This window comes from Rhinatrema bivittatum, chromosome 9, assembly GCF_901001135.1.
Source record: "Rhinatrema bivittatum chromosome 9, aRhiBiv1.1, whole genome shotgun sequence".
In the NCBI taxonomy this organism is placed as follows: domain Eukaryota; kingdom Metazoa; phylum Chordata; class Amphibia; order Gymnophiona; family Rhinatrematidae; genus Rhinatrema; species Rhinatrema bivittatum.
The window spans coordinates 249815087-249829986 of NC_042623.1; the positions used below are offsets into that span (position 1 = coordinate 249815087).

The 14900-nt window shown below is 42.9% G+C and overlaps 1 protein-coding gene across 9 annotated transcripts in view; it reads right to left on the bottom strand.

Annotated features, from left to right (window-relative positions):
• ECT2 (epithelial cell transforming 2) overlaps positions 1-14900 on the bottom strand; it is a 199443-nt gene that overhangs the window by 98976 nt on the left and 85567 nt on the right. For all 9 annotated transcript variants that reach the window (XM_029616751.1, XM_029616758.1, XM_029616756.1 and 6 more), the window contains 2 exons: positions 10293-10389; positions 9443-9524 (listed from right to left, as the gene is read on the bottom strand). In XM_029616751.1, the coding sequence (XP_029472611.1) occupies positions 9443-9524; positions 10293-10389 (179 nt within the window). The remainder of the gene's footprint in view (positions 1-9442; positions 9525-10292; positions 10390-14900) is intronic.

Below are 14900 nucleotides of genomic sequence, written 5' to 3' on the forward strand. Positions count from 1 at the left end.
GTCTTTTAGCCAGTTTGTAATCCACAAAAGGACAGCACCACCAATCCCAAGACTTTTTACTTTTCCTAGAACCTTCATGAGGAACTTTGTCAAAACACCTTCTGAAAATCCAAATAAACTACATATTTATTAACTCCTGAAGCAAATTTGTGAGGCAAGACGTGCCTTGGGTAAAGCCATGCTAACTTTGTTCCATTAAACCATGTCTTTCTATATGTTCTGTGATTTTGATATTTAGAACACTTTCCACTATTTTTCTGGCACTGTAGTCAGGCTAACCAGTCTGTAGTTTCCCAGATCACCTCTGGAGTCCTTTTTAAATATTGGGGTTACATTAGCCACCCCCCTCCAATCTTCAGGTACAATGGATGATTTTAATGACAGGTTACACATTTTTACTAATAGGTCTGAAATTTCATTTTTGAGTTCCTTCAGAACCCTGGAGTGTATACCATCCGGTCCAGGTGATTTACTACTCTTCAGTTTGTCAATCAGGCCTACCACATCTTCTAGGTTCACCGTGATCTGGTTCAGTCCATCTGAATCATTACCCATGAAACCTTCTCCAGTACGAGTATCTCCCCAACAACCTCTTCAGTAAACACCAAAGCAAAGAAATTGTTTAATCTTTCCACGATGGCCTTGTCTTCTCCAAGTGCTACTTTAACCCCTCAATCATCCAACGATCCAACTGACTCCCTCACAGGCTTTCTGCTTCGGATATATTTTTAAAAGATTTTACCTCTACAGCCAACTTCTTTTCAAATTCTTTTAGCCTGTCTTGTCGTCTTAAATAAACACTAGCAAGTTAAATGTAACAGCTTTGCTGTACCGTCATTAAGTAGTACCATCACAACGGTTTACATTTCAAACACTACAGCACGATAAAATATTAATAGTCAAATAAAATACATCGAATTAGTTAAAAATATAAAATCAAAATGTAAAACTATAAAGGAAGCCTAAAATCATAAGAAAACTAAAAAGTATAGAATGTACAATAAATACTAAAATCCTAAATAGTAAAAAAACATCAACTATCTACTCTAAGAATCTCCTTTCACAGGCATGTGTGTTCTTCTGTTGGATCCTTCTTCCAATTTTTGAATGAAGATCTTTTGGCTAAAATAGCTTTTTTCACCTCACCTTTTAACCATGCCGGTAATTGTTTTGCCTTCCTTCCATCTTTCTTAATATGTGGAACACATCTGGACTGTGCTTCTAGAATGGTTTTTGGGTTTGTTTGTTTTTTGGGGGGGTTGTTTTTTTTTTTTTAAACACTTGCACACTTTTTACCTTTGTAGCTGCTCCTTTCAGTTTTTTCTTACTGTTTTTCTCATTTTATCAAAGTTTCCCTTTTGAAAGTTTAGCACGAGAGCCGTGGATTTGCTTACTGTCCCCCTTCCAGTCATTAATTCAAATTTGATCATATTATGATCGCTATTGCCAAGTGGCCCTACCACAGTTACCTCTCACCAAATCTTGTGCACCACTGAAAATTAGATCTAAAATTTCTCCCTCTCGTCGGGATTAGGGTCATCTTTTGCCCTGAATGCGTCAGGGGTCTGCGGCACATCCAGGTCAGCTCCTGCATAGAGGGGGGTCCAATTGGGACAGATCTCTGGGACCAGCCTCTTGAGCCGCATGGCGCAAACCCAGGCACTGAAGAATGAATCGCCAGTCCACCCCAAGAAGCCACTTTAGACTTCTTAGCCGTGGGGGCCTGTGGGCAATCCCCTGCCCGCCTTCTTCCACTTCTAACCAGGTAGGCCTTATGGAAAAAGAATAAAATCTGGGGGAAAATCCCCTGATTCATCTTCCCCTGATCCCAGGGGATTGTCGGCCACCTCATCCTCCCTTTCCGAGGCACCCTGTGTCTGACCAGGGAAAAAGCAGGAAAAGCATCATCCAACCACCCTGAGGTCTCCTGCACTGCCTCCCAGGCGACAACGGGAACAGACCCTGCTGACCTCCTGCCCCGATTTCCTGCATGGCTCGAGATGCCTTCCTGCCCTGAAACACATGCCGGGCAGAGGAACATGAATTCAGCCCCATTGCTGCCGTGCCACACTCGTAGTAGGTGGCCATTTTAGTTTTTGGCACCATGTCTCCCGATCGCGCCCCGCGGTGCTCCCCCACGAGACTACGTGTGCCGGACTTGGGCCCACCAAGCCGCTGTCAGGAACAAATGCAATCCCCACCGGGGAGTTCCCAGGAACACTGACAGAGCCCAGTCGGCCCCACCAGAACACAGGACTACAACAAGGAACAAGGTACTGAGGTTCCTCCCAGCACTAGCGTTGTAACTGACCATGAACCCCCGGAGCTCCGAGTTAACAGCCAGGCAACTGCCTCTCAATCCTGCACCTCCCGGCCCTGGCAGACAGCTTCCGCTGACTAGGCCCTCCCCGAAGTTCCTGCTAAGCTCTGCTCTTCTGCTTCTTGTATGTTTTTTTTTTTTTTTTTTAAAACAATAAACTTAAGCTATTAAGTACTTCCCTGTCCAGAGGAAGAAGGGCTAAAGGATGCCTCAGAGGAAGCCAGGACCCCTGGCTAATTGGACCATCTAGTACGCCACAGGTGAACCCAGTCAAGGGTATCCAACCCCTTGGCGGCCCGGCTCCACCTGAGGGATGGCCCATTAAGATGGCTAACATATCAGGGAGTGTCCGTGATCTGGAAACTAAAACTACTGTAAAATTTATTTATTTTTTTTTTTTTAATTAACAGCCTGCAGGTGCAGCTCACCATCTGCTGGAGTCAGAGAAATACTGAGGTCCTGCAGGTGGCACTCTCACTTATGTAGCAATGCCTCAGTTTTGTTCTGACTCCATCTGCTGGAAGGGATGAATAACCCACTGGTCTGGACTGATCTGGGTATGTTCAGGAAAGGTAATTCTGGTGCCATGGGGGGCCTTCTGCACTATGAAAAATGGAGAACTTTGGTGCCAAGGATCCCCTCTCACCTATTGCACAATGCTGCCTCTCTCTCTTTGGCTCCAAAAAGAGCTCTGCCTCAAGAACTACCTCCACCTAGGCACCAATGTCAGCATTTCTTCCAGCGCTGAATGCTTGTGGACCTTAACCCCATAACTACAGCAGAGTCTCTACTACACAGCAGTGATGTAAGGAGTCCTCCATGTGGTGAGAACTCAATACGGCTTGGCTACAAGAGGAGCAGCAACTTGTACAGCCAACTTGTGGATTTGTTCTGAGACCCCTCATGGTTGCTGGGTCCTAGAAAACATCAGACCACAATTGTAGCAATTAGCCATGTGGTAGTTTGGGCCCAAATACTAGTAAACAATCTTCATGGGCATCTGTGAAAATCCAGCACCTGCAAGACTCAAAACTGCTGATAACGGGCTTCTTGGGTCTCTCTCCAGACATTTTGGAAGAAGCAACAGCCCTATTAACTTTTTTTTTGGTGTGTAGCACTTATATGCTGTTGAGTTGCTGAGGCAGTGGAAAGCAAAATTGCTTACCTTGTAATAGGTGTTATCCCAGGTCAGCAGGATGTAGTCCTCACATATGGGTGACATCAGATGTAGCCCTGGTACGGAAAACTTCTGTCAAAAGTTTCTAGAAACTTTTGGCTGGCACTCTGAGCCTATTGAGCATGCCCAGCATGCCATGATATTCTCAGCCACAGGGGTCTCCCCTTCAGTCTCGTTTGTAGCAATATGCGTGAGCTATAAAAATAAAATATAGCTGACCCAATTCTGCGGGGTGGCGGGTGGGTTCTGTGAGGACTACATCCTGCTGTCCTGGGATAACACCTATTACAAGGTAAGCAATTTTGCTTTATCCCAGGACGAGCAGGATAGTCGTCCTCCCATATGGGTGCTTAGCAAGCTACAGGCTGAGTCATTCTTACAGTATACCAACAGCATACAACTTGTGCACTGTTGGAAAAAATGAGGCAGCCTGAAAATCACAGCAGGATGGATGTAGGAGTTGGAGTTATACTGGAAATACTGAACGATAGTGTGCTACTGATGTAGACATAGCCCTTACTGAATGTGCTTTTACTCGCCACTGGAGAGGAATATTTGCTTTTTCATAACAGAATTCAATACAGTCTGCTAGCCAGTTGGAGAGAGTGTTTTCCTACCGCAACTCCTGGTTTATTTTTGTCGAAAGAAACAGAGTTGGGTGGATTTCCTATGGACCGCTGTGCGGTTCAGGTAAAAAGCTAGTGCACGTTTACAGTCCAAGGTGTGTAAGACTCTCTCCCTGGTGAGAGTGAGGTCTTGGAAAAAGTTGGCAAGACTATTGACTGATATGAAAGTCTGTTACCACTTTTGGTAGGAATTTGGGGTGAGTGCGAAAGACTACTCTGTCATGCAGGAACCTTGTGTAGGGTGAGTATGTGACGAGAGCTTGCAACTCACTGACCCCTCCTAGCCGATATAATGGCCACTAAGAAAAGCACTTTCCATGTAAGGAATTTTTCATCACAGGAATGTAAAGGCTCGAACGGTGAGCGCATGAGCCTTGTTAGTACTAAATTCAGGTCCCATTCAGTGACCGGTGGTCGAATGGGAGGCTTAAGGTAAAGTAAGCCTCTCATGAACAGACTTACTAGGGGTTGTGCTGTTATTGGCGCATCCCCCTATTCCTTTGTGGTATGCCGCTATGGCACTGAGATATACCCTTACAGAGGATGTCTGGAGACAAGAATCCGACAGGTGGTATAGGTAATCTAGTAAAGAAGTGGGGCAGGAGAAAGGGTCTATACCTTTTTGTGCGCACCATTTTGTAAATCTAGTCCACTTAAAGTGGTAGGATTTACGTGTGGAAGGCTTTCGTGAAGCTACTAGAACTTGAGAGACTTGTGTTGAAAGATTAAGTGGTTGCAGAACTAAGCTTTCAACATCCAAGCTGTTAGGGCAAGAGTTGTCAAGTTGGGATGAAGCAACTTGCCCTGATTCTGAGTTATAAGAGTGGGCTCTGTGCCCAGGCGAATTGGTTGAGATCGAGAAATATGGGAAACCATACTTGTCGAGGCCAGTACGGGGCTATGAGGATCATGGTCCCTCTGTCCTGTTGTAGCTTCACGAGAGTTTCGCTATGAGCGGAATTGGAGGATATGCATATAGAAGGACCTGTATTCCAGGGGCGAGCAAAGGCATCCCTGGGGATTGTTTGTCGATGTCTATGGAGGGAACAGAACCATTCCACTTTGTAGGTCAGTTTGGACGCAAAGAGGTCTATGATTGGGGGACTCCAGCGTTGAAAGATTTTGCTCACTACACGTGGGTCCAGCGACCATTCGTGGGGATTGGAATGTCGACCGAGATCGTCCTCTAGGATGTTTATGTCCGCCAGATAAGTTGCTCGGAGATGTATGGAATGCTCTAGAGCCCAAGCCCAAATCTGTACTGCTTCCTGGTATAGGAGATAAGAGCCTGTGCCTCCTTGTTTGTTTATGTACCACACTGATACTGTGTTGTATGCATCAGCACAGTCTTGTTTGAGAGGCAGTCTGAAGGCATAAAGGGCATATCATACTGCTCGAAGTTCCAAGAAGTTTATCTGACACTGCTTTTCGAGCGTAGTCCACGTCCCTTGTGTTTGAAGGTTGTTGACGTGAGCTCCCCATCCAAGGTTGGAGGCATCTGTGGTCAGGATGACTTGCGGATTTGCCTGTTGAAATGGGAATCCAGCTTGTAGTGCTGATTGATTTGTCCACCAGTGGAGCGATAGATGTAACTGGTCGGTGATTTGAACTGTGTACAACAGTGGTTGGAGTGCTTGTAGCCATTGAGATTTCAAAGTCCATTGAGTCCTTCTCATGGCTAACTTTGCCATAGGTGTAACATGTACTGTCGAGGCCATGTGTCCTAGGAGCACCAGAATTTGATGGGCGGATGCGAACTGGTGATGAATTATGATGTTCGCCAAGCGTGCCAGATTGTCGGCATGGTCGCTTGGAAGGGAAGCCTTCGCCATTGTGGTGTCAAGGTTTGCTCCGATGAATGTAAGGAGTTGAGATGGCTCGATGTGGGATTTTGGATAATTGATTAGAAATCCCAGGAAGTGCAATAGTGCTATTGTGGTTCTCAAGGCAGAGAGAGCTCCCTGCCTGGATGGACTTCTGATCAGCCAATTGTCTAGGTATGGAAAAACATGAATGCTGTTTTTATTTAGATGTGCAGCAACCACTGCTAGGCATTTTGTGAATACTCGAGGAGCAGAGGCCAGTCCGAATGGTAGGACTCGATACTGGTAATGATTGTTTCCCACGACGAATCGTAGGTATTTGCAATGTTGTGTGGAAATTGGTATGTGTGCATAAGCGCCTTGAAGATCCAGAGAACAGAGCCAGTCTCCCCGTTGAAGCAAAGGAAGGATGGTTCCCAGAGATACCATCCGAAACTTCTTTGTGTAGAAATTTGTTGAGATTTCGGAGGTCTAAGATAGGGCGAAAGCCGCCCGTTTTCTTTGGAATTAGGAAATATCGGGAATAGAACCCTGTGCCTTGTTGAGACCGGGGCACTGGTTCGATGGCCTTGGCAGTCAGCAAAGTAGAGAGTTCTATATGGAGTTGAGGTGTGACGACCATGTTTGTCCAAATTGGAAAGGGTGGAGAATGCGGAGGTATTGTTTTAAATTTTAGGCAATCTCCCCGATTTAGTATGGCTAATACCCATTGGTCTTTTGTGATGAGACTCTCCATTGGTGTTTGAAATAATGAAGTCTACCTCTTACTGGTAAGGGAGGGTATAGGGTTGAGAAAAAGGCTTCTGTTCTCTTGGTTCGGTTCAAAAACCTGCTGCTGGTCCAGTTTGGGGTGGTGGCTGGGTTTTTTGTTGTTTTGGCTGACGTGGATGTCCTCTTTGTGATGGATGGTACTGACGTGCTGAAGAGGCAGGTAGGTAATACCTTCTAGGTCTATAGAAGAGAGTCGCCTTGTGCCCCTTCAAGTTGACAGTCTTAGGGAGTTTGGAGAGCTGTCTGAGTGTCTCATGATGGTCTTTCAATTGAGATACTGAAGCTTGAATCTTTTCCCCGAAAAGATAGTCTCCAACACAAGGGAGATAGTCTCCAACACAAGGGAGATCTGCCAGCCTGCCTGAGGTCAGAGGCCTTGAGCCAGGCCCATCTTCTTGCATTTATTGCTGAGGCTGATAGACGAGTTGATGTTTCGAACACATCATAAGCTGCTCTCACTTCGTGTTTGCCAGATTCCAATCATTTTTCAACTAGTGTAGTTAAAGCTAATTGTTGCTGAGGAAGGTTATCCACAATATTTTGTACTTGCTTGCACAAGTTTCTTTGGTATTGTGTCATATAGAACTGGTATGCTGCAATGCGTGCTACCAGCATGGAGCCTTGATAGACTTTCCTTCCTAAGGTATCTAAAAAGCATTGCTCTTTTCCTGGAGGAACAGATGAGTGAGGTTTTTGTTTTCGGGCTTTTTTCTGAGCAGATTCTACAACTACCGAATGATGAGGCAGTTAGTGCAACGTGCTCCAGGGTACCGTAAGCCCTAAGTGGCATCTGTTCTCCAATTTACTGCTAGGACTGAGCAGGGATGTTCCCACGTCCGTTGTAGTTCTAGAAGGACTTCATGGATCGGGATTGCCATTATTTCTTTTGGTGCATCCACGAATTGAAGGCCTTCTAGGGCCTTATGTCTGGTATTCTCCTGTGTGATCAATTCAAAAGGAATTGTGATTGCCATTTCTTTAATAAAATTTGTAAATGACAAATCTTCAGGAGGGGATTTCTCTGGTGGAGAGGGCTCTGATTGCAATTCCTCTGACTCCGTATCCATGTCAATATCCTTCCAAGGAGTATATTGAGGATGATAAAGGGAGTCAGGGTCCTCTGGCTGTATATACTTTGATTTAAATGCAGATTTTGCAGGAATGTGTTTTGGCATCATTGGTAATGAGGGCATCGATGGGGAATTGATGGGCCTCGATGGAAATCTATTCCAGGTATCACCCGATGGACCTGGATGTATTGGAATCAATGGATCTTTGAATGGCATCGAGGGTTTCTTTGGGACTCGATGCTGGTGAAGGCCCGATGGCCCTGGGATGGAATCTGAGTCCCTATCGTCCTCATCCGATCTGGGAATCGGAATGGCCGGAGCCACCGGTGGGTGCATCAATGGAATTGGTGCCGGTGTCTGAAGAAGAGCTCCTATCAAGGCATCGAGTCTATTCAAAGGCTGAAATATTGAGTGGTCCAATGTCGATGCCGGTGTCAGTGCCGGTACTGATGGTACTGTCGGAGGCTGTAAATTCTATAAGGCCTCGACAGCTTGCTGGACTATACTAGTCACCTCTTCCCTGGAAACAGTGGACTGTGTCCACTGTCACTGGGGAAGGTACTGCTGGCGCTATTGGCACTTCCACGATTACTCGTGGTGGCACATCCTCTGACAGAGCCGGTGGAGAGCACTGCAGTTCGTGTACAGCTGGTGGAGTTGGCTCCAGTACACTGACTCTTTGGCATCCGTTCGATGGTTTTTGATGACGACGCCTTACCATCGATGCTGAAAAAGACGCTATCGAAGATATCTATGTTTAGCAACAGAGGGAGGTGTTACTCTTGGGGATGATGTTGACGAAGACGATTGGATTTTTTTTTTAAACAATTCTTCCATCTTGTCCAAACGAGCATGCCTGCCCTTCGGTGTCATCTGGGCACAGGTTGAACAAGCCCGGACATCGTGGCCTGATCCCAAGCACAGAACACAGACATAATGTGGGTCAGTAATGGACATAGTCCAGTTACAATCCGGACATTTTTTGAAGCTGGAGGCCATGATAAAAATTGTGGCCTAATAACTGTCGATGACCGGCGGGAATAGATAGTGAGGTGACCGGAATAGACCGAAAGCTAACCAAAAAATGTAGTCACCAAGACTATGTCGAAGGAAGACAATTATGAAGAAAATGTGACTGAAAAAAGTTTTCTTCCCTTAAGGAAAAATGAGGGAAAATTTCCCAGAGCTCCTGATCTGCTTTGCTTATAGCAAGGTGGAAAAAAAGACTGAAGGGAAACCCCTGTGGCTGAGAATATTATGGCATGCTGGGCATGCTCAGTAGGCTCAGAGTGCCAGCCAAAAGTTTCTAGAAACTTTTGACAGAAGTTTACCGTACCAGGGCTCCATCTGATGATGTCACCCATATGTGAGGACTATCATCCTGCTTGTCCTGGGATAAAAACTGCAATGAGGTAGAAGAAAAATATAGAATATCAAAAAAATTGGAGAAAGGGTCACATGTCTGTGCAGAAGCTTGGATATCAAGACTGAGGAGTTCATGAACCATCATGCATAACCAGTAAACTTACTGAATTTGGAAAAATGGGTCTGTTCAACGCTGTCAGATTCCACACCCCCCCCACCCCATGTATTATGGCTAATTCATTTCTGCTCAGAGAAATTAAAATATGTACAAGAGTTGACAAGTTGCTTACATCATTACTTCTTTCAGTGACTCGATTGCTTTCTCTAAAGTGACTTTATCAGGGTTATCATCAGCTGTGTGTTTTTTAATATCTGCAATAAAAGAATAGTAACATTTTCATTATGGGAAAAATTATCCCTGTAACCTTACAGTCACTATAAACTGATAGCAAGTATACAGATTGTTTTAAATCTTGAAATGTGATGCGAAGGAGATTTTAAATGCACTCCATTTTTAGCCATTATGCTTTTGCTACTCTTCAGCAGTACTTGGCCAGGTTAAATAGATCTTAGTTCTCACATGTGTACACAGAAACGTTTTATAAATATTTTGCACCATGTTAAACCACTGTTTGATTTTCAATAGCTAACAAAGCAGAACTAATATATAGAACAGTACTAAGTTAGAACAGACCATCTTAAGTTCACCAAATTTTCATAATATGGTTCAACTGTCTGTTTACTCACCATTTAGTTGTTGCTACAGCAGGTACTTTGTGTTCATTGCCCAACCCATTTCAACTGAACATCTAAACACCACATTCCCAAAGAATCAACAGGACAAAAAGTGGGCATTTACCATAAGCCCCATCATTTTCAGTGAACATTTATCAGGGGTTAAAAACCCATTTTTTACACCTGAAACTTTTCTCAATTATGCCAAGTATTAAAGTGGTACCCCTTTAAAATAGAAAAATGTTAATTTTACTGTCTTTGCTGGATAAAGTTGCTCTACAAAATGTGTTTTATATGAGTGTTGCAAGAGGGAAAAATCACTATAAATATGTATGGAATCTGCTGCAATATTCCTACAAAGACAAAAAAAAACTTAATGAAAATACAGCATCACAGATACATTACCATTCAGAAGAAGAGCAACACTGGGTAATCTCTGAACTGGTCGGATTAGTAGTTCTGCTAGAGTCTGGCGTCCACACTCCAATTTAGCTTGGTTAATCTGAGGTGGGGGGAGGGGGGGAGGGGAAGGAGAACCCAGTTATATGCTTAAACTACAAATGCGTATCTGCTTACCAAGCAAAAGTATACACACATGCATGTACTCATGCTAAACAATTTCAGAGGAACCTAAGATAAGAGGTATTAAAAAATTGTTTTTTTTTTAAAGTGAAAGTTGCTCATCTGTAAACGAAAGTTCTCCATAGACAGCAGGATTAATCAGCCATAACGCATAGGTGACCATCCAACAGTGCAGACATGGATCCAGCTGTCAGAGCTCAGTGAAAGTCTTAGCAAGCATATGCGGGAGTTCCTCCATGTGTGCACGCTGCCTCATGAATCCCTCAGTCTCTTCCAGAGCTTAAGCTTTGGCAAGGCTGCCACCTCTGTCCGGGGAGGCAGCCAGCAGGCATTAAGTATGGCCAAGGTAAACAAACTTGCTTTCTCCATCAACAAGCAGGCTTGGTGGGAGGGGGGGGGATTCCCAAGTTGAAGCGAAGCTGTATTGCGGAGAAACTACTAAAAATAGATAACTCGGACATCACCAGGTGAGACCAGACAACTGCATGAACAAGCTACATAAAACTGCTTGTCCAAAGTTGATTTGCCTAAGAAACATTGAGAATATAGTGGGATGTGTGAATTGACAAGTAACAGCTGTACATATGTTAACAGAAGTGGCCCTGAGATGAACTGATGTTGCCATAGCTCATTTGATGAGCCGTAATAAAGTCATCGGTACACCAGCCAGTGCATGACAGTCTGAAATACTGTCTGCTAGCCAGTTTTGGCAACCACCCATCCCACTTTATTTGGATCAAAAGGATACAAACAGTTGAGAAGCTTGACAGTGGAGGTTGTCCCCTTCAAATAGCAAAAAGCACGTTCTCCCACGAGCATGTAGTCTCAGAAACAAAGCCGGAAGCACAATATCTGGTTAGTGTGGCATGCAGATACTATCTTAGGAAAGAACTTGGAGAAGTTTCATTTTATTTACTATACCGTCGTTTAGTAGAGCACCATCACAACGGTTTACAGTTAGGCACAAATATGTTTGGTTTCTAAATTATCCATAAGGTCCAGTATTATATGGTTACATAGTTCAATAATATACACTAAATGGGGAATGGGTGTGGTTACCATTTATGATTGTTAGTGTAATCATATGTTTATACTGTCTAATTTAATACTTAAATATGAGAAAAATGAAAAAATAAGCAAGTCTGCTTTTTTACAGGTGACATTCGCTATTTGTGTTGTTATTCAGCTACCTCATTGTGAAATGCTTTTTTGAAGAGCCATGTTTTTAAGCCTTTTTTGAAGAGTTTTAATTCTTTCATGAGTCTTAATTCCAGGGGTAATGTGTTCCATAATAATGGTCCTGCCAAAGATAGTGCTCTCTCTCTAACTTGGGTCAACTTTGCTGTTTTGACTGAGGGTATGGTTAGTAGAGCTCTATTTGCTGATCTGAGACTTCGAGGGACATGTAATCGTAGAGCAGTGTTTAGCCAATCAGCATGTTAGTCATTTATTAGTTTATGCACTGTGCATAGTGTTTTAAATTGCACTTTTTGTTCTATTGGGAGCCAGTGTAAATCTGCAAATGTCTGGGTGATATGATCTCTTCTGCCTTTACCAGTAAGTATTCTGGCAGCTGAGTTTTGTAGTATTTGCAGTGGTCTGATAGTAGTATATGGCAATCCCAGGAAAAGTGTGTTACAGTAGTCCGTGCTGGCAAATAATAATGCTTGTAGTACTGTACAAAAGTGTTCCTGGTTTTAGTCTTCTAAGGACCATTAGTTTGGCGTAGCCTTCTCTTCCTTTTATTGATAAGTGTTTAAGGCACAGTTCCGTGTCTATAATTACTCCTAGGTTTCTAGCTTTATCAGTTAGCTCAACTGATTTGCCATTTTTAAGTCGGATGGGATTTTGAATTCTTTCAATGTTTCTTCGTTCAAGATGTATAAACTGTTTTTTCGATGTTGATTACTAGTTCCATTTGGTTTAATAGTTTTATTATGTCTAGGTATAACATTGCGAAATTCAGTGTTCATGTAACCAATGAGAAAAGAAATACAGGTATGACAAATACGAAACTAGAGCCTGTAATTCACTTACTCTTTGTGCCGAAGTCATGGCAATGATAAATTTTCCAGTTGAGACTCTTCAAATTTGACTTAGTATATAGCAACCATGACTGACAACCAATATAGGCTATAATGGTCCATCTAGTTTTTCCACTAAGAATAGCAGCAACTGTCTCTCCATGCAGGTACCCCAAGCCTTCTGTTAAAGGTATTAGGCAGGTTACACAAGAAGTGTAAAATTTAGGTGTAATAGAAAATTATATATCTATATAGGTCTTCGCCCATCCACGAGGTAGTGAAGACTTGAGGCTCAAAGGAAGGTTTCATGAGCTGAGCCAAGACTACAATGAGATTCCACAGCACTAGAAGTTTACTAACTGGGGGCTTAGAATGCCATAGACCTCTCATGAACTTTGATACTAGAGGATGGAGAGAGATCTAAGCTCTTTCTACCTGCTAGCAATATGCCACAAATGCTGATAAGATAAAGCTTGACTGAACAAGTGCTGAAACCCAAGGACAAGAACAAGTATTGGACTAAGTCTCTCAAGCCACAAAGACAGGATTCAACTGGTTAGTTCAACATGTTGAGAATTTTTCCTACTTAAAAGCATAGGATTTTCTGGTTGAATGTTTTCTAGCCAAACACAATATGTCCTCCATCTTCATTGGAAGGAGTAAGGAAGAGACTAGTCTACCATCCTCCCGTGTGATGAGAGTTAAGATGCATTCCCAAATGAATCGAAGACTGGATTGAAAGACTAGATATGGATAACTCATTAAAGCCAAGCCAGTGCTATGAGAATTAATCTAGTCTTGTCCTGAAGGTCCTTCTGGACAGTCCTGCCAATGCGAGAACTAGTGAGTATGTACCCAAAAAGCACGAAGGAAGGCGATTTATAATAGCCGTCAGGATGAAAGAAAAGAAATAGATGCCTGTAGTCTTAAAACAATCCTTTATTGCAGTGGAGACACAAGGGTAGCCCGACTCTGGCTGAGTTTCGCCGTTTCAAAACGGCTGCCTCAGGGGCTTACAATAATCTTCTTGAATTCATTAGTTATATATCGACTAAGAATATAGTGTGATCATATAAAGAGCTGTATGATCTCTTATGTTGCGTCTTGAAGCATTCGCGATAGCAGAACTCCACTAGCAAAGGCAAACATGGAGAGATCATACAGCTCTTTATATGATCACACTATATTCTTAGTCGATATATAACTAATGAATTCAAGAAGATTATTGTAAGCCCCTGAGGCAGCCGTTTTGAAACGGCGAAACTCGGCCAGAGTCGGGCTACCCTTGTGTCTCCACTGCAATAAAGGATTGTTTTAAGACTACAGGCATCTATTTCTTTTCTTTCATCCTAGTGAGTATGTATACAGCAGACTATAGCTCCAGTCTATCACAAAAGCATTGTTAACTAATCTGTAGCAACACAGAAGCATGGAGTAGAATTTTGACTTGTCCTCCAACCTATTTGCCTCAGTCACTGTGTTAGACTGAACAACTGGTTAGGAATTCTTGATCCAGAGACTACTTTTGAACAAAATTTAAAGATTCCATCTCAAAATTTTATACCAACAAATAAGGTATTTTTCATTTTTAAAGTGGTCACCAAGTTCTAATGATAACAAATCAGCTGCCCTGACTTCTTAAAACTTGGATGTATCAGCTTTATTAGAGTAGCAGCTAACAGCAGTAGCGGAAGCTCCATTCATTTATATAGAAACTCTGGTTTGAATAAGTTCAATGGATGTATTATTTTTTTAACCCTTGAGAAAGTATCTGGTGGACATCCAGCACCCACAAATGCAGGCTGATCAGAGTCTTCTTGGCCTAGAATTGAAAGTACTGAGGGGCCACCAAGGCAAAGGCAACCCCCACCACCACCCCAATTATGCAATATATACATCATTTGGTGTTGTGTTTGATGGTTTGTATTTTATGATAATGATTTTGTAAATTGGTTTAGTTTTTAACCAATTATATGGTATAGAAACCTTGTTAATACAAGGCAGAAATCTAGGCTGACTAATAAGGCCAAACAAAATTGTAGAGTGACATTGGCAATACATCTATGCAGTAGCTTGGATGAAGAGAGACTGATGAGCTTAAGAAGTGGCACATGCCCAGGAACTTCCTCATACGCTCAGCAAGCCTTTCTGATTTTTGAGCACTGTGTCCATGTCTATATCATCAGATGATATTCATGCATTACCATCATTAATGTGTCATGCTTTTTCTGTAAGAGTTCAAAGCATGTTACAGCAAGTTACATTGGTGGGATATATAACACAAACAGCAAATAAATACAGGACAAATTATGGCAGATTCATGCTTGCCTGTCAATTGTAAAGTGGTAATACATTCATACATATTGCTCATGGGAACTCATTTAAGTACTGCTCCTAGATCAAGGTC